The sequence below is a fragment of the Falco rusticolus genome, chromosome Z (assembly GCF_015220075.1).
Source record: "Falco rusticolus isolate bFalRus1 chromosome Z, bFalRus1.pri, whole genome shotgun sequence".
NCBI lineage: Eukaryota > Metazoa > Chordata > Aves > Falconiformes > Falconidae > Falco > Falco rusticolus.
The window spans coordinates 84,629,929-84,657,347 of record NC_051210.1 but is presented as its reverse complement, the minus strand read 5'-3'; the positions used below and the strand labels follow the sequence as shown (position 1 = coordinate 84,657,347).

At 38.7% G+C, this 27,419-nt stretch overlaps 1 protein-coding gene across 1 annotated transcript in view; it reads right to left on the bottom strand.

Annotated features, from left to right (window-relative positions):
* LOC119141509 (zinc finger protein 532-like) overlaps positions 1-27,419 on the bottom strand; it is a 38,430-nt gene that overhangs the window by 3,189 nt on the left and 7,822 nt on the right. Inside the window, 8 exon segments of the mRNA XM_037373897.1 lie at positions 488-649; positions 8,757-8,883; positions 8,886-8,932; positions 11,815-11,996; positions 18,196-18,833; positions 18,836-19,783; positions 19,786-20,160; positions 20,163-20,543. Of these exon segments, the coding sequence (XP_037229794.1) occupies positions 502-649; positions 8,757-8,883; positions 8,886-8,932; positions 11,815-11,996; positions 18,196-18,833; positions 18,836-19,783; positions 19,786-20,160; positions 20,163-20,523 (2,826 nt within the window). The 5' untranslated portion in view covers positions 20,524-20,543 and the 3' untranslated portion in view covers positions 488-501.

Here is a 27,419-nt window from a genome sequence, read left to right as displayed (position 1 = left end):
GTTCATATGTAAACACACACACAAATAACCTCTACATCTATTCAAGAAACATGCTGGTTCCTACCAGTGAATTCTGAATATCAAAGGTTAGATTTTATAATGTACTCAGCATTCTCAGCTCCTAACAACTGGAATAATACTTAGAATACTGCAAATAAGGCTCAGACCTTAACAGGATCAGACTTACTTCACTATACCCATTGTTATTATGATAAAATGATGTATTGAATGCATGCACCAAGATATTCCTAGTGTGCCAAAATCAACATTCATAGAAATCTGAGTTAGTGTATATCACAGATACGCTGAAGACCATAGGAAATATACATGTAACATTTGAGAACATTATTCATGGACTACTCTCTTGCAATTATTAACATCTCTCAGCAGTCTTCTTGCTATTCTGTGCCTTTAACAGTATTTTCTCACAGCATATATTGCATGACAAATGGTATCTATGAACAAACAAGAGAAGATGCCTACACACCTTGATATGATCCATCAAAGCTGTTTCTGTGCATATAGAAGAGAACAGTCTGGACACTTGAAAACAGACACCTTCTGGTTTTCAATGTGCTGATCAAAGTGGCGATAGAGCAAAGGTTGTAGAGTAAACACAGTGTCACACATAGAGCATTTATATATTATTCTAAAAACAGAAGTACAATAAACAATGTCAGTCATGTTGATGATCTATTTGCAAGAATCATGATGAACTTTTTTTCTCAGCAGAGGTAAGATCTGACATGTTTAAGTAATCATTTCGCACTGTCTGAAAAAAGTTAAAATTAAACTAATTCAAAACATACTCCAATTTCAAAATACAGGAGCAGTAAAAACCCAGAAAAATAGAAAAAAAATCATTAAAAAAGTGCAAACAAGAAGCCAGAAAACAACAGCGCATTCCAGTTACATATATAACCAACATCTGCTTAGGATCCTCTGAAAGTTAAATGTCTTCAGTTTCTGAACTCACATTATAACTAAAGGACAATATACCTGTTTCAGGTTGCAAAGACAGTACATATTTTAAGGGAGTGACTGATTTGATCATAATTGGTAATTATTTTTGGCAGGGTATATGGCTTTGCACCTCCTGAATGCCAAGCCTAGACTCTGTTAATGTTCTGAAGCTGAAACTTCACAGATGGTGTTTCCGTTTTGCAATTACAAGCCTTTTAAGAATCCACTGAAGCCATGTCGAGACACCACCAAAACCACAGCTTCCTCTCTCGGACCATATACGACTTTTAAAGCTACCTAGATCTCCCATTCTACAATATTCTAATCTAAATGCAATAAAAGCTATTTATGTTTTAGTAGCTGTGTAACTGGTGAAGGAATGCATCTATTAGTATAATTTCAAAAGTGCTTTAGAAATAGATATACTAATTAACAGAGAACTAGGTAAGTACTGGACACTAGGAAGTATAGTCCCTGAAAATGAGCATGATAGTTAAAAAATGTATCACAAAATCCTAAGACCATAATTAAATGATCTGAAAATGGCTGTGTTTTTAGCAAATCCTTCTCAAGCGTCTGTCCAACAGACAAAACACACAGGGGAAACTGGAAACATATCCTTTGATCTAAATCCTGCAGCAACTACTACATGACAATAGTTTGAAGTTGTTTCATTTTGCAGATGATTTTATAATGAAAAGTGTAGTTTAAATTCTGGTTTAGGTAATTATTTATTTGATAGTTTGCTTGTTGTTTTTGCCCATCTGCATGTTTGAATGTCTTAAGAATGACTTCCCTGGCAACTAAAGGTGAGTAACAAGATTAGCATTCCAACTGCAACCCTTTAGTATATCTGTTTATAAAGTAAATAATTCTAGTTTTCAGAAACTTACACTTCTTTCTAACTTGAAAAATGAATGAAAGGAAATGACACGTGAGAGAAAAGTGACAAGGAATCTGCCATAGATCATTGGATGAGAGAAATCTACTCCGTTAGCCGCACTTCAGAAAAAAGTTCAGCTAAAATAAAATAAACCCAACAACGCTCAGCACAATGGCAGGCGCTTCCTCTGCAAAAGCAGTCTGCCTAATCCCATCAGCTACAGGTTGATCTCTGTCCTTAAGGACTTTCCATTACAAAAACCCAGCCAACAAGCCCTGCTTGCTAGAATGCTGAATTTTCTCATTATCCACATAAATGTTCAAAGTCCCTTCCATATTCCTCTAAGTAATTACCATCAACGGTACATTGTTCAAGAGCTCTAAAGATCACTCTGCACTGTGTTTTGAGATGACAAGAACAGGGACATTGCTTCAATGCCCAAGCCTTCAATGAGTTCAAGTATTTGAAATAATGAAAAACAGTGCACTTAATCAGATAAACTGTGAAAGATATTTTTCTGGTATATCAAGTAGTCCCAGTTTCTCACATACGTTCAGATAAACTATTTGTGCGGCATCCTCTGACACCCTTGTACTATTGCGGTGCTTTCTATGGTGAGCCCTCTGCATGGGATGACATACTCTGCATAGGCAGAGTGGAATGCATCTGCTAGCTTCACCTAGTGAGCATGGAGTCCTTCGAAAGGGAAGACCCCTCCCCGTGCTCTGTCCCCCCCATTACTTCTATAAAAGCTTTTTAAACATTATTTACAACAAGTATTTTAGTTTGTCACATTATTACTCATCTATACCCTTCAGAATCCTAATTTCTTGGGTAATTCCTGTACGAGATGTTAAAGAGCTTGCCAGAAATAGGAAAAGCTTCTTGATAATTGGTAAGAAAGAAATCCCAGATTCCTAAAATGCAGTTTCGCTCATGTACCTCACATCAATATAAACCCATATTATCTTACTAATAGTTTTAACTGAGATTGTAAGAGATAACTTCTGGGGAAAAACCCATGGATCACCACCCCAGCAAGCCAGCTGAACTGCACACAGACAGAAACGGAAAGATGTGCACTGTGCCAGGCACGGTGCTATTACAGGCACACTCTGTGGGATGCACTGCTTAAGCTTTAAGGGTACAAAGAGCCAAAGGATTCATGTGCAAGGGTTCATTTCCCTTCCACAGCACCCAGGGCTACTGACCATCTAAGCATGCTCCAATGCCTTGGTCCCATCTCAGCAGAGCAGCTAGAGATAATCTGAAGCAGTGATTTTGCTGTCAGCCTCTGCACTCCAGCCAGAAGAAAAACAGCTTCCTCAGAGAAGTACTTGCTGCAGTTCTGCAGTGAATCTGCTTGTAATGCCACAAGCCAGAGAGCTGGTACTAACCATGCACATTCCCTAATCCTGAGGCTCCAAGTTTTTTTCCTTCTGTCCCTTACATCCTGCCTCTTATAACCCTGTCTTACATCTCCATCAGCAACTTCATCCAAAAGTCATGAAGCATCAGGCCTGATTACTAAGCAGGCAAGACAAGCTGAGGCACAAGATTATCACAGCCTTAGCCCTGGCAGGGTAATTTTCGCCCTTCAGGTTTATGCTCACATACCACAGCTAACATCCAGAATCCCAGTGTTTTGCTGCCTGTTGCCGAGCAGTTGATCCCATGGCTAGGTGCTAGAGAGACAGGAGTAAAGTTACATTGTTCCAGATTAGCAAGATGTAAATAAAGACTGGCAGAATTAAAAATAATTCTCTGATTATTTCATGACGTACACTTTCTATTAGAGTCATATCTTGCAAATAAAATTAAAATGAGAAATTAGAAAACCTGCCTTTATCATCTGTGGTGGAACTAGACGTGATCTCAGCTGGAATGATTTCAGGTCTGTGGTATATATTAATTATTGCAGGGTTACATAATTTAACCAAATAAATTATGATCTACTATATGCTTCAGATTATTACTGTATCTAAAGTAAGGAACAAAAGACCATGGAATCACTGAGGTTGGACAGGAGGTCTTGAGTCATCTAGTCCAACCCTGGCTCAGGTAGGGCCAGCCAGAGCAGGCTGCCCAGGATCACATCCAGCTGGGTTTTGAAATGTCTCCACAGACTTGAGACTCCATGGACTCTGGGCAACCTGTTCCACCACCCTCATGGTAAAAAAGTGACTTGTGTTCAGGTAGAAATTCATGTGTTTCAGTTTGTGCCCATGCCTCTTCCCTGTCTCTGGGCACCACAAGAAGAGTCTGGCTCGCTCTTCTTCATGCCTTCCCATATGATATTGATACACATGGATAAGGTCCTCCTAACCCCTCTCCTCTCCAGGCTGAACAGTCTGATCTCTCTCCGCTCTCCACATGAGAGATGCTCCAGTCCCTTATTCATTTTGGTGCCCCTTTGCTGGACTGGCTCCGCCATGTCTCTCTTACACTGAGGACCCGGCTCTGGGTGCAGTAGTGCAGTGCTGCCCCAGCACCGAGTGGAGGGGATCACTCCCTCCACCAGCTGGCAATGCTCTTCACAAGCCCTTAATGACCACATTCCCAGGTAATGTGGCACCCATGAGCACTGATGGGAGAAACTGAATCTGCTACAAAAAAATCTGACATCTTTCTGAATTTATCACATATATGAATTGTATCTCTCTAAGAAGAGCTGAATGTATGTGTTTTCTGTGTAAGCTAAGACTTCAGAAGCACAAGAACTATCTAGTGGACACCCAGATTTCAGACAGGTGTCTGAGAAAAGACTGCACTCTGTTAAATTCATACCAACATATAATAGTATGAATTGTGACTATACACACTTAGGATTATTTCTTTCAGTCACAGCAAAAGCATGATTTTCAATCCTAAACACATGCAACTGAGTATGCTGGTTTGTTTTTTACCTAAAGTAGTCAGTATTTAACATGTAACAACTCAGAACCCTGTCTGCAGCTTAAAGGCAGTGTTCTTAGTCAGGACGTAATTTACAACCACCTCGATTCAACAGTACACTTGCATCAGGCAGGCAGTTCACGCAACCCCACTGCCAGGGTGGCTGCTCTTGCCCCACACCACACACCAAAACAGGCATGGTACGCACACGCACTTTTTCATTTTTCAAAAATCCAGTTAAATTCATGTATTATTTTAGAATAAATACAGATGTTATCTCACAGGAAAATACTTCCACATCACAAAAAGACGTTCAGTGTTTTGAAAGCTGCACAGAGCATGGTACTTCTCCTTCCCATAAATTTTTTCTCTAAAAAATGATATGTGTGGGATTATATACTTTGTACCAATAGTACAGTATATATCCATCATCCATCTGGATAAACAAGATTTCTCCAGTATCCAAAAAGAGATCAGCCACGAAAAAGATCTTAGTGCCATTCCTATGAAGCTACACTGTTCACTGCAGAAAGAAAATCACACTAAGCTTGGTTTCCCACAAAACTATGTAGCACTTAGGTATGCTACAGGAGAGAGCTTCACAAAGTTGCAAGACAAGACAGCCATCCATTTCCTGGTATTAACACAATCTAATTTCATGCCACTGAGAATCACTGCAAATAAACTTCATTTTTCATACACCAATTATTTACTGTATCTGTTCTGAAACAACCATTTGTAATGCAATTGTAAATTACAAGTAAATGCCAGAGGCACACAGCCATTTACCCAGTGAGCCCAATTCCTGTGAACAAAACAGCGTGAACTAGTGAAGAGTACCTCAGGACTGACCAGCCTCAGCCTGCTTACAGGGCAGAGGTAACAAATTTCCCCAGCCACCTCATCACCTGGGGCTGGGTTTGGCTACACCTCTGTGACACCCAGAGGAACACCAAGAAGCCAGGCTCCGCGCCAAGCTCAACAACATCTGCCTACCAGGTGAGGTGTAAACGCACATTCAAGGGTCAGACACCTTTTATACACTCAATGAAAACTCAAAAGCTTCACATTTCCACAACACAGAAGGCTACTGTACCCTTCCTTTCATTAGCTTTATAATTTTTACTTCAAAGAACAAAAATTTAACTGAGCTTATGTAGTCATAAGCTTTATGACTTTGTTTATTATTAACTCCTTACATTCCTTCTTTCCAATCATGGATTTGTTAAACTTTCAAAATGTGCCAGTCATATGCAATGTAGATGCTAGGCAATATGATACAGATAAACCACCAGCAGCAGACTGGTCAAATGTGAATGTATTTCCTCAAATACAACAGTGCTTGCCAGCTCTGTTCAGCACTGGTCCGGCCTCACTTGGACCACTGTGTCCACTTCTGGTCCCCACAACTCAAGAAAGACATGGACAGACTGAAGAGGGTCAAGGAGGGCCACAGAGATGATCAAGGGCTGGAGAACCTGTCCTGCGAGGAAAGACTGAAGGAATTGGGTCTCCTCCCTGGAGAAGGCTCTGGGGACCTCTTCACAGTGTTCCAGTACTTAAAGGGCGGCTGGCTACAAAGAGGACAGAGGGTGTCGCTTCACAAGGAGCCACATGAGAAGACAAGGGGCAACAGTTACAAGTTGCACGAGGAGAGGTTTCATCCTGATACAAGAAAGAAACTTTCTACAGTGAGAACAATCATTTACTGGACCAACTTCCCCAGGGTTTGATGGAGTCTCCATCACTGGAGGCTTTCAAGAGGCTGTTGAACAGCGTGCTGGATAATCTCACCTCAGCTCCCTTTCCCACGAAAGGTGGACCTGATGGTCTTTAGAGTCCCTTCCAAATATACACAGATATCCAAATATACCACAGCAGATAAAACACAATTTCAGCAACATGACAAACACAGGATGTCAACTTTGGTCAAGGTATGTGAGAGATCCTTAGAAACCAACTAATTTAAACAAGAACACTTGCTTTAAAATTGCTACCAAGTAGTATAAACATCTGAGGAAAAGCAGGTCCTGATAGCTGAAATAGACCTTATTAAATGGTGAAACAGCAGTCAACGTGAGCATCATGAGTGTTGGTGGCAACACCATACTGCCTACAGACGCTTGTGAAATGGAAGCAAAGAACTCCAAACACTGCAATGACTGGAAAAATCCTACTAGTCACTCTGCATGCATTTAAGATAACATCTTGATTAAAACTGGAAAATTTAAAGAAAATACCACTTCTTACAGGAACATTCAACTATGGGTTCTGTGATTTATGACACATCCACAGTACTTCACAAAATTTTATCTTAGTCTTTTTATAACCAAAATAATTCATAAAAAATACAATTATAAGCACATCTATATGGAAAGAAAACTAACGTAAAATACTTAACCCACCAAGATGATCAGAAACAGTTCAGCAGATCCAAGCACAATTCAAGAAACATTCTGCATTTTTGTATGTGAAGTATCTTACATAAATGGCGATCTTAATCTTTCAGTTTTCTCTAATGAAAATAAGGGGAATCTGAAAAAGTTTTCCATTAATGTTGGTATTTCAAACCCTCTCACTGAAGATACCATCCTGAATTAAAACAAGGTATCAGACACAGTAGGTTTGTTGCCATTTTGCTTTAATGTAGTTTAAACTCTAAAGCATAAAGCTCCTGTTACTATGTCAAAAGAAACAGTGATAAATCAAATTCTTCTGAAATCTGTTACTACATTAGGTGGTATCTTGTTTCTCTCACCTGCTTCTATTTCCCTGAGTCTGAAACTTGTTAGAACGGAATAGTGTACTCTGCGCCCTCCAAAGAACAACATGGAGTTAAATACTTGAATATTTACTCTCAGTACAGCACTCGTACCAAAAAGGAGAATGGCAACAGAAGAAAGGTCTGCAGTGAGAAGGCATCACGCTAAGACTGATATGATTCAAGCCTGATTTCACATGCATCTGCACCTGCAGCTCCCACTGCTTCAACAGAGGCCTTTAATGTCCAATGTCTTTAAAACAAAACCTCCAACTGAATTCCTAACTGTGCCCTGTGTCACCATCTTCAGTAAACCACCGTATTTCTGCACAACTCTTTTAGCTACAGAATCAGTTCTGCTTTGATCTAGAAAAAAAGATTACGTATCAGGAAAAAAAGCTTATATAAACAGCTCTACAAATGCATCTATTTTGATTTGGAGATGCAAGGCTGGAAAAGCTTTAAAGGCTGGCACTCTCACTAACACCCTAGAACTGCTCTCAGAACATGGAGATGTGACCATCTTAGGAAGCAAAACATAGCTTACCACTCCCAAAACCTATGGCTTTCATGAAGGAAAAGGCTAGCAGACAGCAAGAAAACAGATCCTGCAGGAAAACACCACCTGACGAGCAAGCAGCTGCCTGACTGGAAGAACAGGGTACCACAGGCAGCTGTAGCCCAAAAGAATCACCCGAGGTCAGCCCAGAGAAGACAAGTCATTTCTAAAACCATCTCTCACAGGTACACACCCTGACCCCTGTGAACTGATGGCACTGAAGAACCACTTTTTCTGAATTCACCCAGATGACTCTGTGAGCATGTCATAGAAAAAAAATAAATCACTTTTTCCCACCTTTTCAACCAAATGTTATGAAAATCACTGCACAAATGCTTGTAAGTCTTAGCAGTTCTTTTTGGAATCCCATTATCTTAATTCACGGTGAGCTGATTAAAAAATAAGAGCAAACAACACGCTAGCTGCCTGTCTGTATATTTTTGTAATTACTGCATTACTCTCTTGCAGTGCACAGTTTTAAAGAACTGCTATCACTATGTCCATGGAAATTTAACCCCGGCCAAATAAACTGCCAGCTAAAAACTCATGAAAACATTACACAAACTCCACGTTACCACATGAGAACAAACTGTTGGTTGTACAGCACGTGACTTTCAAGATTACAAGCACAAGACAGAATGCAATTTCACAAGTTATTAAAATGCAGGCAAGAGTAGAAGATTAATTTTGCTTACTTTGGTTCGCCTATCTTGATACCCGGGTGTTGTGTATAGGCATGGGAGTGTGTGCTGGGAGCAGATTTAAATGCCATGGGACAGATAGGACACTTGTAAAAGACTTCACAGTGACAACCTTGAATAGAGACTTGAGTGCCGCCACATCAGAGTATACAACATTGCAATGCACGCAGCTGCAAAAAGAGCGGAAAAGAGTCAGTTCAGCCTAGCCCAAAGCAGTACTGAACGAAATGGAATCAACACTGATTTTCAGCAAGTGGAAGAGATAAACATGTATATACAACTGGATAAAACTAAGTCATTCCGTCAATTAAACAACCCAGTAAGAATCAACGTGAACAGAGATTTACATATCAGAAAGTAAGAAAAAAGAAATTTCCCAATTTAATTTGAAAATCTAAGAGATATGAAGTCAGAACATGTTTTTATGGCATTACAACAAAACAGATAGAAGTGTACAGAGGAGTATTCTATTGATTGTAAAAAATGCTTAACTCCTCTGCCAATTTGTAGAGATTTTACAAAATCCATTTTTATCACATGCAGTGGATTGTATAAGGTATGCCACAGCAATTTAGAAACTACCACCAAAATGGAGAACCGTAAAGAAACCATTTTCACCATTTCCCTTGTAGAAAAGACATACTGTATGATTTCTGCACATGTAATCAAATCAGCACTTGGATTTAAAAACAAGAGAGTAATTTAAACTCAGGACAACTAAACCAAATCTCTACAATCAATCAATTTATCGGATTGGAATTCTGAAAATATTTTTCAAAAACATACTTCTGCTGGTTCGAAAATTTGTGACCTTTCCGCATCTATTCTAAAATGAAATGATTAAAAAACTGAATTAATATTAGTGCATAAAAATTCTATACACAACGATCCCTTTTAGTGCCACACATCTCCAGTACTGAATGCTACGAATTAAGTTCAAGAACATACTGCTATAAGCAATTACAAAAACCTGTCAAATGAACAGACTTCTTATTGACCACTATTTTGCAGCAAGAGTTTTACAATTTAAACATAGAAGGCCTCTACTCTTCCAAAATTTTAATTTTGGCACTATCATGGTAGTATGATTGTTGTCATATAAACATCAAATAATTTTCTGATACTGTTTCAGTGCCCTGACGATGGCAATAAAGCAGCAAGTACAGTTATACATTGCATTCAAGAGTCCCATTTTCCTTTTAGAATGTATCACCTTTGAATGTTATGAAATGTCATCCTTTCTTCCCCGAGCACTTCATTTACATTCTTAACACTATTAATAAGTTTTTATCTATCTGGTCCCTGCTTACTGATGCATTTTCTGAAGTAAATGGTCCTTGTCTTTTTGGGCTGTTAAAGATCTTCTGTGCTTACACAGAGATGAACATTTCTTCACAGTAGTACACAGCACGATCCTCTCACTAGCAGATATACTCCTAAGGTGTCACCTCAAGATAGCTGGGTTGCAGTTCTCGCCTCCCCATCCCATCCTGTCTGGATGTTAAGTGACATGACATAACGAACAATCCTCAGCATCCACTACTGTATATTAAATGGTTCTTAAGGACCAAATCTTCCTTTCTTGGACTGCTGTGTCTTGTTTTCAACTTGGAAGGATGCAGTTAAACTTGAGGTTGAAATTTTTATCTGCTTTAGTTCAGACAACTAGCTTGAAATCACTGTAGTCAAACTGAACTCCCTCTCAGAGGTCCTTTGGAAAGGCAAGTCAGGTTATGCTGTTCCTCAAGCAAAGGCACCACAGTGATAAGGAGATGCTGAGGAGTCTAAGAAGGCACACATTAACTTCCCCAGATACTGTCTTCTTTGCCTAGGTTTTTTGTTTAGTCTCACCATACAGAGAAATTCTGACTGTGACATAAGATGTTTATGATACATCTTGAAAGGTTCAGTAACTTCAGTTTAGATTCACAGTGAAGGATTTATGAGTCTTCTGGTGTTACTGGTGCAGCTAGGCCAGGAATCCCTGAAGATGATTCTGTTTACAAACCCAAGAGACTCAGACTAGAGGGAAGTGGAAGCAGCAGAATAAGAAATGTAAGACAAGACAGACTACTGCTTGGCAGAAAAGAATCAAAGAAGAACCCAAAGAAACAGTGCTGTGATTGTGCTCACTCTGAAAACAGACTGTCACGCAGCTGGCTTGATGCAGGAAAAATGCTTTCTTCCCCTAGTGAAGATTTCACAGCCATCCTTGTAAATGAACTTTGTCACCTGAAGGAGGGACAAGATGCCTACTGCTCATTTTTAAATCCCTTCCCCAGTCAGACAGGACAAAGTGGAAATGTTTTAGGAGAGCTGAGCAAAGCTCAGCTGTACGGGTTGCTTCTTTGATCTCTTGCTGTGCTGCCTGCCATTCAGTGCAAGTAAAATTCTAAGATAACCATTTTTCAAGCTTTTCCAAACTTACCATTTCCATTAAATGCCTCTGATCCCCAATTTCTCAGTGAGTTGCCATTACAGGGAAACATAAGAATAAAAAGGAAACTGAAGAGTAATAAAGAACCACCAGAAGATCAGGCTGTTGAATGAGAAAGGTAATTTTCAAGTAATGTAAAGCTGAGGAATCTTGACTTCCCACAGAAAGAGAGCAACCAGACAGGCGCAGTACACCCATCAGCATCTTGATGATAAATTCTAGCAGTAAATACTTAAAATTAACTGTTCTAGCAGAGAACAATCTAAGACTCAATGTTTTGAAAAAACTCAAAGGTTTTTTTAAGAATCTGAGATTAAGAAAATATATCTGCATTCTCTAGCCCTTATGAACTGTGAAGTCCTGAATCCGACATTTTATGGCTGATGAGATTAGCTAATACTCTGATTTAGTAACATACAGAAGTGGATGCCCAAAACAAAGCAAAATCCTAATGTGATATTTATTCCAAAATTTGTAGTACTCATAGCACTGTTGCCACGACAACCTTAAACCCATGAAGCTGTATTCTACAAACAATGCTTATGAAAATGGAAAATTACTTTTAAAAGCATAAATTATACATAAATTGACAACAAAAGTAATCATTATACTGACCGAAAACCAACTCTTCGGGTATAATGCAGGCAGTTCTTAGTGACATGAGTCTGGAAGTGGACAGATCTGCAGATTGCTCCACATTCAGGACACGTGTATGGAGATTTATGCTGATGAATTCTCTGGTGTGATGCAAAACTGCACTGGTTAGGAAGCAGCATCTGGCAGATATTGCATGTCTTCTAAACGATAAACCAAAATAGATGAAACAAAAGGTTTGGTTCAGCTATACGTAACGTCTTGTGTCAAACACTGTAATATATCAAATCAAAGGTTAAATGTTTGACTGTGATGTGAACCAGAAGAGGTAGGCAAGTGCTAAACGCGGGCCCTACTGACAAATCTTGTAGGGCAGAGCTGGCAGATACTGGTAACTAGACATACTGGCATTCAGGGCCATTCTGACACAACAGAGCTCTTTCATATACCACTCATCACGGGAGACGCATGTTGGTTTATGCAAATCTTACTTAGGTGCCTCACAAGATTACCTTGATAGTGCAAGGGGCCTAAGTACACCCTAAGAATCAAACCTTATGGTTTCAGTTCAGTGCACCACATAAAAGTAAAAAAAAGAAACCACCCAAACCCACCAAAAACACTGTCTTCACTTTTTTGATCCTTGCTCCTGATTCTTATTGTAATATCCATAATACCAATAAAATGGAATATTATCAGGCAGAACGTGCATTGATAATGTCAAAAAATATTTCTCAAACTAGAACACATTATCTGCATTATATCAATATATTGTGCATCTCAGTAAAAACTAGAGATATATAAAATATTTACAAAGCTTTTCTTTGCAGGGTGATCTTTCTACATGCAGGAACAACTTACTAAACTAATTATTTCCTTGTGTTTTGTTACACAAAAATAGTTTTTAAAAAATCTTCCAACTATATGTTGGAATGTATGCCAAATCAGAAACACTGAAATTCTTTGGGTGCTTTGTGCCATTTTTAGGATGAAATGTGAATGATAAAACCCAGGTGTAAACAGGCTTCACTTCTGCTCACAGTTGCTTTCCATTACTGGAGGGCACAAAGAGCCAAACGTGCAAAAGCATTGCGGAAAATGTTTTACAGTAACACATCCTCAAAGCTCTATCCTGTATGGAGCTATGCCTCTGTCTAACTTTGATCATGGTGCCGCTTCACTGACTTCAGCAGAAACACTCACGGTCTCAAAGTCAAGCACAAATACAACTCTCTGCAGAACAGGACTTCAACTCAACTTAATTTCACAAGACTTTGCTTTGTAAGGCTTTTCAGATTATTTTTTTCTTATGACTTGGGACTTACGAGCCTCACCAGTGACTTATGAAGATTTAGGAACAAAACAAGACTCCCTCATGAGATGGGTATGATTTTAACATGGTATTTTTAGAAATGTTATCTGCAAAAGTCTTATGGATGTAGTGATGTGTATATGCTGCAAGAACATAAAACAAAACAAGAACACAGCTGCATTATAAAGTATTACTAACCTACGTATGAAGAAATCCTGAAATAATTAATTAAGACATAATTGCTTTCCTCATGGTAAAACAGCTTCCTACTAAAAAACAGGAACTTCACAAAAAGTCAACCCTTTTTCCCCATTTAGGAGACTCTCCTTTAAATCTCTTCTAAAAAGCAGTAACATCCAGATCATGTAATAGCAAAATCAAAGCTACTATTCTAGAAGAAATTGTACAATGTTAGGAATAGCTTCCATAGGAGTCTGACTTCCTAGTATTAGCAACTATGCCAGTAAAATAAGTAACCTGTTTCCATTCAATCAACAGGAGACAGACACTAACTCCAAAGACAGAAAGAAAAAGCCTTTATAGACACTACAAAAAGGACTATTTTCCTAATAGAACACTGTTTAATATCAAGGTATAAAGTAACTTCTTAACTGTCTTAGCATTTTGACAATATTACTGATAGTCTAAGAACAAGCGTATTTTTGCATCACAACCTGTACACTCCATTTTTATTCTTTTTCTAAAATAACTTAATCTAAATGCTTTTTTTGAGGGCACGTGCAAAAACTTTTCTTTAAAAACAGTAATTTTAAGGAGAAATGTTAACATAAAACATCTTGTGGTCAGACACACAGAAGCAAGAAGTGTATTTCATATGGTTCCCTTATAATGTTTACTTGTGAACACGGTGACCTGATACGTTTGAACACAGTCTCCATCCAAATGTCTCAAATGTCCTGACGACAGCAAGATGACAAAATGCAAAATGTACAAAACAGAGGAAGTTAGGCAAAGAACATCTACCATTACTCAAATTTAGGCTCAATATTAGCACTATTGCCAGCCTAAAAGATTAGTGATAGCATGGATACATTTACTACCCTTGCAGAAAGCTCTGTCTGAGGTTAACTGTGGGGATTTTGAACTATCACCCTGATTAAAGCCCTTATGACACAGTAAGTCTGAAACTGGGTTCAGACACATATAAATATTCACTCTGAAATGCCAAATATTTGTCCTCGATTGACCAAACAGCCACGGCTGGAACCACTGGCTCAGGCACTCCAAACTGAACAGAACTGGTTTGGGATGTTAACTTTGAAGTCCAGCTTACAGGAAAATCCTAACCATAACTCTACTTAAAATGTGCTTACCACATTTACTTGGCTTCAGTACCATTCCTAAAATCTATCGTTTGCCATTTATGTATTAATAAGCAGCAATATAATACTGGAGAATCTGGAGTATTATCTGATTACGTAAGAAAACAGCAAAACAGAACTTCTTATTCCAGTAATAGATATGTATGGGATTTCCGTAGTCTTTCCAAAGCCTTTCATCTGTAGTACTACAAATGAAACCAGGATGCTATGCCACAGAAGAGGCATACAACATTCCAATGCTAGCTAAGCATTATCTACCTGCAAGATTCACCTGTAACGCTAGAGTGTTGGACTGACACAAAATGCCAGTAATGCTACTTGCCAAGGCCACGAGTTTGCTATTTTGATGAGTACAGTAAAATATTTTAACTAACTACAATAGAACAAGAAGAATCTACTGTGAAATTCTGAAATTCAGCGTGCTTTCTTACCATTTTATTTTGGGCTTAAGGTGACATTAACTTCCAGTTCTCTCATTCCAACCCACACCAAAATAAAACACAGTTTGTGAAAATCATCACCTGCCTGCATTTGAAGTCAAAGTTTCAGAAAAAAAAAGGGTTAAAAGAAAAATGGTGAAGGTGGAAAATAAAGATACACAAGAACTATGAGTATGAAGGGAAATGAGCTATGTGGTTTCATGGGAGCTATACACTTGTCTCTGTTAAGTAAGACGAACATTAATTATCCCACGCTTACTACTCCCCCCCTTCCCCCCACCTCCCTTAACAGATGAGTGTTTCACTCAGCCAGGAAACCTGTCAGTGAGTGGTCCCAGTTGCTTGAACTGGAATATTGATGGAAGTAAAGTATTACAGGAAGGTAACAACTTTATAGGGAAATATTTTAATTGCTAGGGCTGTTTTACTACTGTTTATTTTAAAAGAAACATTCTACCTTCATAACAGGAGTTTAAGAAGAACAGGAAGTAACAGCTACTTACTGCTTAGAGTCACGGAAAACATAGAATAGTATATACATTTCCATTTCAAGAGCAATTAGGTGGGCACTAGAAAGAATAGTAAACTACAAATAACAACTTTTTTCCTATTATTTGTTTGCAAAATCTGAATATTTATTTTTATTTCCTTCCTTTCTTCCAAAGTTAAAATATCAATTTGATCTAACTTCCCTGTCCCCTTCTCCCCATAATGGTAGTTTTACAACAAAAAGCAGTGCCATGCACTAAGAAGGAAAACAGAAGTCAGAGTATTTCTCGTCCAAGCTTTTCAAAGGGTAACATACAATGAAAAAGTACCAAAATGTTTATTAATAAATGCCTATACAGAGTCTTTCTTCAGCAAACACTACCCTTGCAGCAATGCTCTGGACGAAAAATGGACAAAAATAATTATAAAGAAAGCAGGATGTATTGCTCCACTAAAGCAACTGTTCCATTGAAGTTTCTCTGCTGGGCATTTCAGTACAGCTAGAACACACAGTATTAATAAAACACAATGTAAAAAACCAATACAGAATCGAAAACTGCTTCTTGATATATGAAAAGGACTATGAAAATATTTAATTAATTTTAAGAGGGTATTTCAAGAAAGAACATTTAAAACTATGTTTATTAAGAGTGTTCTTTTAAAATGGAGTAACAAGAAAATACCTTCTTTTCATTCAGTGCTTTGCAGTAACGAGGTGTTTATTTGGGTTTTTTAATGCATAGCCTGTTAAGTAGGTATTAAGGCCTTATTCATACATCAGCTCTTAAAAGAAGCAAGCTTTCAACAAGAGACACAAACACACTGACAGGTAGAAAGGCAACGCTGACTTGTTTTCTGTACCTCATGAGCTTTCCTCCCTGAACAGCAGTACCTGTGCACCCACATTATCTTTCCACCTAACTGCATTCACATTTTGACAATCTATGAAATCTTGCTTACTTTCCCATATAAAATCCCAGGGTAAGCAGTACCTAACAGGACATGCATAGAGAGCAAACTCAGCAGCAGCAGGGCAAAAGCACCAACAGAAGTACCAGAAAAGGCAAAAGGTGTTTCTAATCTGTTTAGTTTACCTGTCCACAGAAAAAAACCCCCCCCGAAAGTGAGCACATCACTATATCTTTGGTTATTCTCTATTATTTTTTTTCCATTTTATCCTTACCTCATCCTCCCAACCTATTTTCAGTATATTTATCTGTCTCTCATCCACTTGCTTTACCTTGGTGATTTAATTGCTTGATTTTAGTACCAAGAACAACTTTCACAAGGCCTACTGGATCTTATCATACCAAATGATACCTAATGGACCTATTATGAAAAAATGAGATAAATCTAACACCAATAAGCACCAACAAAGCAGTTAGCTAAAACCAGTTTCTGAGTATTAAGTAACTCAAGAGCTGGTGCTGAATATACTTATGGTCAGCCATCCAAAACTGCAGCAAGGACAAAATACATTCTGCTAACTTCTTTCTGACAAAAAGCTTCCATAAACTCGCTTTAGGTAGGCACATCTGTATTATCTTACAAACAGAAATTCACTATCATTTCTCTGAATCCAGGCAATTTTGGCCTAAGTCTGCTAGCCAGTTAGCAAAGTAGGAGCTGAGCCAGAGCCACACAATCCATATAGTCAAGATCATTTCCACACTCAAATATCTTTACATTACTATCTGTAGTGGTGGGTGCAGTGTAACTGCTTCGTGGCCACAGAACAGCTCTTAAGTTTAGCAAACAGATCTGACAGGAACCTGTCTGCACTTCTATGACTAGTGTATTTTTTCCTAGCTGCAGGACTTAAAAATCTTTATCCTGTACACTGCTGTGTGATTCCCAGGAATATTCCTGAGGCATTCCTGTCTTGGTCAGTCTGAGCATGTTTACAGGTTTTCAGCTTTTGACATAGCAAGCAGCTGCAACACCAAGCTCAACTGAATGCTTTGAAACACACCAGAATCCCTTTTAATTGGCACACCCCTAAAGAAATCCACTACATAATTTAATTAATGATCTTAACTCTTACAGGTTTATAAAATACATCGCATACTGATTAATATTTTTTATTGAATGATATGTTTCTTCCAGATTACATAATTAGTAAAGAATTTAAAAATCGTTTGTAAATTTAACTCATTAGCAATCATAAGAGGAAAGGAAACCAACACAAATAAATAAATGGTCACACAGCAAGAAGTGCATGCTAGTGAACACCACTTTTCACTTTTGTTTAAGAAAGTCCTGAAGAAAACAGCATGCATATCCTTTCAATCGAATCAGTGTGCCATTTATTTATTGCCTAGAGTCCCCGTAGATATGAAGAATGCCTAGCTCTCTTATGGTGCTTTATGAAAATAATAAAACCTGAAAACAAATCAAGAATGAACCACTTAAAACTATCATTCGGATTGAACAGATGGGCTGTTAGTGAGGGTGCCAATTAAGTGGATTCCACAAGATACTCAAGTTCCAAAGCACAGAAAGGATCATTAAAAATTCTTCGTGAAGACTATTATTACTTTCAGTATTATGATACTCAGCTCTAAGAAAGCTAATGCTAAATTTTAGCAGAAATTAAGTGTCGATTTTGGACTTCAGGCTCTAAGAAATTATAAGAAAACTCTTATTTAAAAAATGTTGACATCCACTATGTAAGTGCTTGCAAGATCTTTTGTGGTTTTTGTTTGTAATTTTAATCACGGAGGTTCAGATAATTAGCAGCTAAATGAAAGTAAAAACATATCCAAAGTCTCCTAGGTTTATAGATGAAACACTGGAATTTAAACATATGATACTCTACTTGTCCACTTGTGTCTGCAGCCTGCTGGAAATGAGTTGCAAGAGATGTCTCATCTTGGAAAACTTCATTACACTCCAAACACTTTAGACTATGTCTACAGAGTTTCGATGGATCTTCATCTAGTGGCATAGCTGGGATGACAGGAGTACTTGATGGGGCCGATATTACTGTCCCAGTTAAGCCAGACTGTATCTTTGTTACAGTATGTGTGCCAACTCCCACAGGGCTTTGAAGCATAGATGCAGTATTGCTTGAAGGAGATGCTATCATTTGATCTGCTGGGACTGGTTTTAAAATCAGGTGTGAACACTGCATTACAACTCCTTTTTCCTTGTGTCCACGAGCATGGGAAAGAAGACTGCACTTATTGTAGAAAACTAAATTTTTTGTACAATGATTACATGTCACTTCAATTCGCACACTCCTCCTGTCATAATGCTGGGTCAGGCTCTTCTCAAGAGCAAATGAGTCGCCACACTCCAAACACTTATAACCTCGTGTTGGTAATGTTATTCCGGCATTGGCAGGGGGACTAAGGTTTGGGATGTAAACTGGTACGGGATTGACGCTACTCAGCACCTTATTGAATGCTTCCACTACAGAACTTTGTAAAGATGACACCACTTGGACTCGAGACATTTTTTAGAAGGCTGTGAGGCTGCTGCAGAAATTATTGCCTGCTTGATTTGTTGCTGAGGTTTTGTTAGCACTTGGCGGAGTTCAGAGGTGGTTTGAGCACCTTGAGGCAGAAGATTAAGGTTGGCAAGATGGACTGTCTTTGGCACAAGTTTAGCACTGGCAAGGCTTGATGCTGGCACCACAACAGTCTGCTGCTGTATAGCGTTGGCAGCTTTTATAATGGCGCTACTGGCACTCTGCACTGAAGCAGCAGATATCACGGTGGCTTTCACTGTAGTATTGTTCGCAAGCTTCAAATTTATAACTTGTGAACCTGCTGTTTTAACTGCTGAAACAGGGAGAAAGGCAGTAGCCACAGGTTTGATAGTGACCTGTTTTGGTGCAAGTTCTGCAGATGCAACTGCATTGGTGACAACTGTGGACTGGAGAGGAGCTCTGGGAGGAGAGGAAAGAACAGCAGCTGAAGTTGGTGAGGACAGGAGAGAAGTCATGGAAGTTACCATAGAAGCAGTCTGCTCTGGCTTTTTACCAGACTCCAAATCAACTTCTGGCAATACTCTAGTAACAGTTCTCTTGATCTCCCCAGAAGAAGTCTTGATGGTTTTTATGCGAACTTTAGGAATTGCTGGTGTTGACCCTGCAGGAGAAGATGGAGAACCTTTGCTACTGTTTTCACTTGATACGCTTCTGGGACTATCAGGTGGCTTGATAGATGGCTTTTTAGCACCATCAATGAGACTCTGAGATTCAGGTGATTTTTCAATAGCCCGAGGACTTTCGCTTATGTCTTTTGGTAATGGAGAAGATTCTCCTGAATTAGACTGTAAATCTTTACTGGTATCTGTAGCTGCCTTTTTAGCACTCAGTGCTGCAATTGCAGCAATGCATGAAGAAAGCTTTGCTGATGACTTTGCTTTCGACTGTGAAATGCTGGCAAGATTTGTTTCACCTTTTCAGTACTCAGTTTTCCATCAAGTACCCTGTTTTCAAGAAGCTTCTCAGAATTGTCTTTTAGCAATTTGTCCTCTGTTTTTCGAGCTTTAAAAGGCTCATAGACACTTAAATTCACGGAGTTTGTCTCTGCCTCTCGTTTAGCAACTTTATCTATACTACTTGAAACTGGGATTCCAGATTTAATCAAGTTCTCTCCTCCAAGTGCCTTTAGTTTGTCATATTCCTGCTGAGATACAGATCCTGCCAAGACATTTGCTCTGAAATTTGCATGCATATCCTCTTTATCTGGGGGGTCATCCACCTCAATTTTTTCATCATCATCAAATTCTTCTGCACTTGATATTGGGCTAAACTGGTTGAAAGCCGAATCTTCAGTGTAGTCTCAGAAGCTGACCCATCATCTTTAATTGACTTCCCTTCATCTTTACTGTAACTATCAAGAGCTGATGACGTTAGAAAGCCATTATGCAAGCCATTGCCTGTGGAATGGTGGCCATCCTTGTCCACTCCCTCCGAAGAATCAACAGTACGCACATTTTTCACAATGACACTCACACCAACATCAGACGATGATGGGGCATGAGAATCTTCATCTGTGTGAGCATTTTGTTTTATGTGGCTTTCATGGTCGTCATGTCCAGATTCAATAGCTGCTTTTGGATCTACCATGTCTGGTATGTCAAAGGCTGCAAGAAGGTCATCAAAATCTGGGGTCTTCATATCCCCCATGGTCATGTATTTGATTGTAAGCAAATCTGTAAAATAAGCAGAAAGTCATAATCTCAGTATTTTAAGCTCTAATAGCAGAGTCTTACACAAAGTAAGTGTATGTTCATATATGCCATGCAAGAAGGCGTTAATTTCACTTCTGAAATAGTATTTTCAGAAATTATTTGTTACAGAACAGTGCTCCAGTGCAAGTGTACAATCAAATTATTACATCAAGAGCTACAGTAGTCCATCAGCTTCACAGGCTATAATGTAGTCATTTCATTTGAGGCACCAATTTCTCTTCAGTGACTTTCTTCCTGTCCCACTCCTACACTCCCACATACACTATGATTACAGGAAGATACCTAGACTTTCAAGAAAATTACGTGAGGTACTTGCAATTCCTCTAAGTGTAGATTTTCCTTGACATTTGCATTAACCTGATAAGCCTTCTTGAAGACAGTAACAAATCTGTTTCTATTAACGGTTTAAAAACACTGCACTGTTCTCTGTAAATTGAATTGCTTTGTAAGAATTACAGAGTAAGTGCCTCCCAATGTTTGCAATGCTTTTTTTCAGCAACTCTAATGAAGGATGTATCTCCACTACTCCTGACAGGTGTCTTACCTACTTTGAAGACCTCCTGTAACAAGAGATTCTACAACCTCCCATGTAATTTATTCCAGCCTGTTGTGGTTTAACCCCAGCTGGTAACTAACATGCAGCCACTACTCACTCACTCCCCCCAGGCCAACAGGATGGGGAGGAAAATCAGAAGGGAATGTAAAACTCAAGGGTTGAGATAAGAACAATTTAATAATTAAAATAAAAACAGTAACAGTAATAATGAAAACAACAGTTATAATGAAAAGGAGGGAGAAGGGGAGAGAAATGAAACCCAAATTGAAGGGAGAAAAATCCTAAGTGATACAGACTACAACTGCTCACACACCACCAGCTGACCAATGCCCAGCCAGTCCCCCAGCAGCGATCAACAGGCCCTGGCCCACTCCCCCCAGTTTATATACCCAGCACGGCATCCTATGGTATGGAATATCCCTTTGGCTGGTTCGGGTCAGTGTCCCCTCCCAATTTCTTGTGCCCGTCCAGCCTTCTCGTTGGCAGGGTCTGAGAGACTGAAAGGTCCTTGACTTAGTACAAACATTACTCAGCAACAACTAAAACTTCAGTGTGTTATCAACATTGTTCTCACACCAAATCCAAAACAGAGCACTGCACCAGCTACCAAGAAGAAAATTAACTCTATCCCAGCTGAAACCAGGACACAGTCTATCACAGTTTTCACTGCTGTGTGTTTCCTACAGCATAATCTCAATCTTTGTTGATGCGATCCAAATGAATCACATGTGGTTCTATGCACCAATCCTCTTTGCAACAGCACTTTACTCCGAGACCATTATCTCCCTTCAAACTTCTCCTTTTTAGGCTAACCAGCACCAGAACTTAAGGGTTTTCTTTCCCCTCACAGATAACATTTTCCAGATCCTATTATTAATTGCCACTGGCCTCTATTGGTATTTTTTTTCCTTGCAATTCCCAAACCAAACAGGTAACTGACACTTACACAAATGCTGTGTAAAAAGAAAAGCTAACTTTGAGTATACTTCCTAGATTTAGATCCCACTATGACATTTGCCTCTTTTTCACAGACATTTCAATAATAACATTGTGGTGTGCAGCAGAATCACTTGTAGAGATCTACAAAAATCCATTACAGACAGATTTTTTTTCATTTTCTTTCATAATCATGCACAGGTATGATCTGAGTTGTTGAGACAGAGCTGTTTTTAATGTACTTTCATTGTTCAGTAATTACCAGGCCAAAGTTAGTATTCAACATGAAAAGATATTTAATCAAGTTAAGTGTTATTGTTAGAAAGTGCCCATTCAGGAAGCACCCATCTGTCCTCCTGCCTTTGTACCGCACTAAAAGACTGGAAAACATCCTTATTATATAGCTAACGGCCATCACAGAACAACGGTGTGGCTGACTGCAATAGTGCTCTCCAAGCTCCTCATATTAGCTGAGATAAGCAGGAAGCTACATGCCCCATGGCAGAAGCCTCTTACCAACAGAGATGCATCCTACAGCTGCAGTAGGTCTCCTCCTCCTCCTCCTCTTAGCTCATTATCTTGAGCTCTGCAGAGACACTACTTGATGAATTCAGCTTTAACAGTGCTAAGAAAAACTAGCAAGAATGTACACTTTTAAATACCTATTTTTATGCATATCATTATCAACACGGGCAGCACTCTTAACTTTTTCTCAGAAAGATACAGTTTATTAAAATGGCATAATCCCTTTACTTGACAAAAATACAAAAGATTTATGTATTCCATCTACACTGGGTACCTGGAAGTCATTATGGACTCCAAGAAAGGTAACTGAGGAAAATTTCTCAAGGATACTGGAATACACAGCAACATTTAATGTAATACTCTCAAATAAATATATAAAGCTTTTGGGAATTGTTTACATGGTCCACTTAATAATCTTGTTGTTTTGTCCAACTTATTAACTCCTTTTTGTTGCACCAAGTCCTTCTGCAGAGCTGAACTGAGCATGGGATTCTCTACAAAATATTAATATTCCGGTGCAACTGATTAATTTACTCTCTTGATTAACTCATAATTCCTTTACTTAATGGATAATATAGAGTAGCCTACTCACCATCAAGGCTTCACTTCACTACTTTAGTAAAGCAAATTGTTATAATCTACTTACTTACTAGATATATACTTACGAGATATAAGAATGTTTCATAATTCTGGTTTTACTGTGTATTTGGGTTTTTTAAACCCATTTATCCAAAAAACAAGTTTCTAGCCCTCATGCATTTAAAACTAGTAACTGGAATAAAATGAACATAAAGATTTAAGAAAACAGACTGGACAAATAACTAGTACCGCTCCACTCTCTTGCAGTATAGCCAGACTCGTGTTCAGCACACGTGTCACACTTATGCACAGTGCTGTGGACCTTCAGTCTATCCTCTGCCTGAAGGATTTCAAGATCCTATGAAAGTGCCACAATTACAAAGGCAGTTACCTAATAAATACAAAAATACATGCACACATAATATCAAAACTACAAAGAAAATTCTTCTAAGAATTAAATAGAAAAGGTTCTAGAAACCAGAGCACACCAAATCCATGTAAAACCACAGAAACATGGTCTTACTGACACAGTTTTCCATGATTCGAGGTAATAATAACTTGCTCTCTGATTATACACCTGTTCATAGGTGTCTTTTTGCAGCTGTTATATACACTCAATAGGAACTAAAAAGTTTTCCTAGTCTAGAACTTCCTCTAATTACATATACTGGAGCTTAATTAACATTTAGCAATAGCAATGAATTTAGACACATTTATTCTTTAGTGAGAAACTCAATTAGACTAATTCCAAAATGGGAAAATATGTCAAAATAATTCAGAGGTCTGTAGACCAAAGATCATAAATTTATCCACAGAGAGCACACTGCATGAATTTGCAACTGTCTTTCAAGTCCATGCAGAAGGAACAACTCCCACGCTCCAACAGAGAATGGAATGGTTTCTTCTGCATTAGGGGTCCAGAATTACTGCTGCGCTTAAGAGATCTCTCCTGTTCTTCAAATTTTTAAAGCAATCTAAGTTAAACAAAAAGGGACAAAAGACATGGCCAATCTTGATAAACAAGTAAGCGAAGTTGTAACATGGACATGTTATTAATCTCTTCCTCACTATTCCAGTATACCATTTTAAGATTCAGTATATAAACTTTGTTTCCACCACAACTATCAGGACTCTGATGCCACATTCCTCCCTTTTCTTTTTTTTCTCCAAAAACCTTTCAGTAACTGATTCTCTTAAGGATAAAACTCTGCCTTTCACCCAAGATCAAAATCAACTGACACCCTGGCTGCCAGACAAGCTGTTAGTCTATTCCTTCTCTGGGCCAACATGATGCCTGTAAATACTTCAGACCAGGAAACAAGGCAAGTTTCTGGTTCCCTAGGAAATCCCAATTTTCCAGGAACCAGAATTTCTTCAAGAGCTGCTTTTAAAAGCTCAGTGTCTCCAAAGAGACACACAAAGCTGTAAAAACCAGCATCAGAGGGCTGCCATTAAGATGATCTTCAGAATCAAACTGAGAAACAGTCCACAGGTATGTAATCAAGGATACATTCCTCAGATTAAACAAATAAAAATGTATTTAAGGAAACAACCTGCAAGACCCCCGCCCCCAAAACTTCATCTAAAATAGACATTTTTTTTCATTTTTAGTTTCTAAATACCAGAAACAAGATTCACCTCAGAACAGGGGACTGCTAACCTGAAGTAAGTATTATGAAGAACAATGGTCAGATGATACAATAGATGCCCCTAAATTTGTGGATACTCATGTAAGGAGTCAGTTCTTAGATTTCCTGATTCTGTCCAAAGTACTATTTCATTTTCAGATGACATCTCCCTTCGTAACATTCCTTTTCCTTCTCATGGACTAGTTCTGTTCCCTGCCTCTCCACCTGGCTGCCTGTGGATGTTTACCAGCAGAACACCAGGAAAGGCCTATCACTTTCCTCCTACAATGTGCAACCTTTAGAGTGCTTGAATTACTTGAGAAAAGTTACTAAAGAAAACCAGTTTCTTCAAAAATTCAAGCATTGCTTTGCTTACTGATTACTCAACAACAAAAGTAAGTAAAAAGGAAAACCTTCTGAATACGGCCAATGCAAATTACACAGCTAGAATGCCATGGGGCAGTGAGGTGCAATGCTTCTGGGTTCTGCTTTTTTGATGGTGGGCAATAGGACTTCCTAGGAAGATACCACTGAATCTTAAAAACTTCAGATAACAGACTGAATATACTTACTTCATGATTTCCATTAATCTCTTTGGTGACAACATCCACCTCTATGTGTGCACCAATACCTTACTGAAATGTAAAGTGTGAATTAAGTTCTGGAGGATAAAAAAAGATTGTTTTGTTTGTGTTCACACTTTGTTCAAAGTGTGTGTGCATGACTTCCTATGTCCTTTCTTTGGAAACACATCTCTTTAAGTAAGTGCTTCCTAGGAACAGCACAAAAAACTGGCACAGGTTTTAGCCAAAGGAAGATAATTCCTTGACTGTTCTGCTGTCTTACTTTTCTCAGTTAGCCTTATATCCCAGTTCATCTGCTAACACATTCCAGTGAAGCACTCACGTGGGTAGTTACATCAAAACAAGAACCAGTCCACAAGAACTCTCTACTGACAGTGGAAGAAGCAAGCAGGACAAGAATTTGATACTACACCTGTGAGAAATAGTTAAATTCTTGTAAACCTTTTGGGGTCTTCATATCCTGGCTGTTAAGGTGGAAAGCCTGAGCATGTATTCAAAGATTTTAAAAGGCTGATCTCCAGAGAAAGGGGAAAATGTCTGTAAGATGTAGTGCATCCAGGAACTTCTGCTGTGTTACCAAGAATTCCAGAGACCATTTTGAAATACCGCTTTCTTACAGCAACTATTGGTGCAGATCTGAGGATCTTGCTCAAATATGCAGTGACATAAATATCAACCAAAGAAATACCAGAACTTCGAAGTAAATAGCTGCTTCTGAAGGATTAATGAAGACAGTTTTCTTCTCTTACATGGAAATTTTGTCACTCCTCCTCTAGCCCTGCATCTATACCCATTCCAGGTGGAGGGACTCCAGCCGTATGAAGAAAAACAAACAAACCTACCCTTTGATGGACTCTGCCAAGGTGGGAGGAAAGCAGAGAAACACACAGAATAAAACATTTTTTCTTACTTTCCAAGTATGACTTATCTTATAGCTTGGGCTTTTGGACAGCTGCAGATGGGTCACAGTATTCTCCACAAGAAAAACGAAGCTGCCTATACACTGCTGCTGAAATTAGAAGGTACTTTTTGGTGTAAAGCTAAGCAATCCTAAACAGTCAAACCAGACTCATTTTGGGGAAGTTTAACAGCCCTAATGAAGAAAACAGAATCATCTAGAAGCTCCCAGACAGCTCATGCCTCCAAACTGCTCAGATCTCCGATTTTTGTCTGTCAGGTACACGAACAAGTTCAAGGTTTCCAGGCCTAGCAATAAAAAATAACCCTCCTCCCTTTCCAATACTTTTACAATTAATATTCTCTAAGTATGAAGGCTTCTAACTATCGTTTCTGGATCACAAGCATGGTCTTACACGCTCAATTTTTATTCCTGTATTTCATTGTAAACCTTTAAAGAACCGACCAACTTTTCCTCCTTGACATTCACCCTCCTGCTCACCCAAATCTTCATTGCTCAACCACAAATCTACTGACTGCAATTTCTTTAACTGTCTGTACTAGTCCTGTCTTTTCTACTGCACAGAATTTAAATTCCTACCCTTTGCCTTGAAATCCCCCACAACTATCTATACTTACAATACAGAACTCCGTGCTTCTGTTCAAACAACTGCTCAACTCAAGCTTCCCTTGGCAGCAAGTCTGCTTATTATTTAATGAAATAGGAAGCCTCCCAATTTTAATTTTCATCTACCTATAGAATTCATATTCCTGTGACTACATTTCCTTTACCTTCCTTAAACTCTTACTACAGTTTTTACCTCCACTTGTACTACGTACAGTTGTGGACTGTTCACTCCTCAGGGCAGAGACCTTTTCTCTTGTATGTTCTTAAAGACATCAGCATTCTTTTCAGTACTGTGAAAACAAAAGCACTGAGACACCGCTTTTCAGAGTCTAGCACACGGTACTGTCTTAATTCTGGAAGAGTACTTCTGGGACAACCACATACAACAATCACTCTGTTATGGTTAAGACTGGTATAAATTCCTAGTTAGACACACTATTCCAGAATAAAATTCTGATAATCTGGTGTAATTACTCCACTTCCAAATATGAGTAATGATGCCTA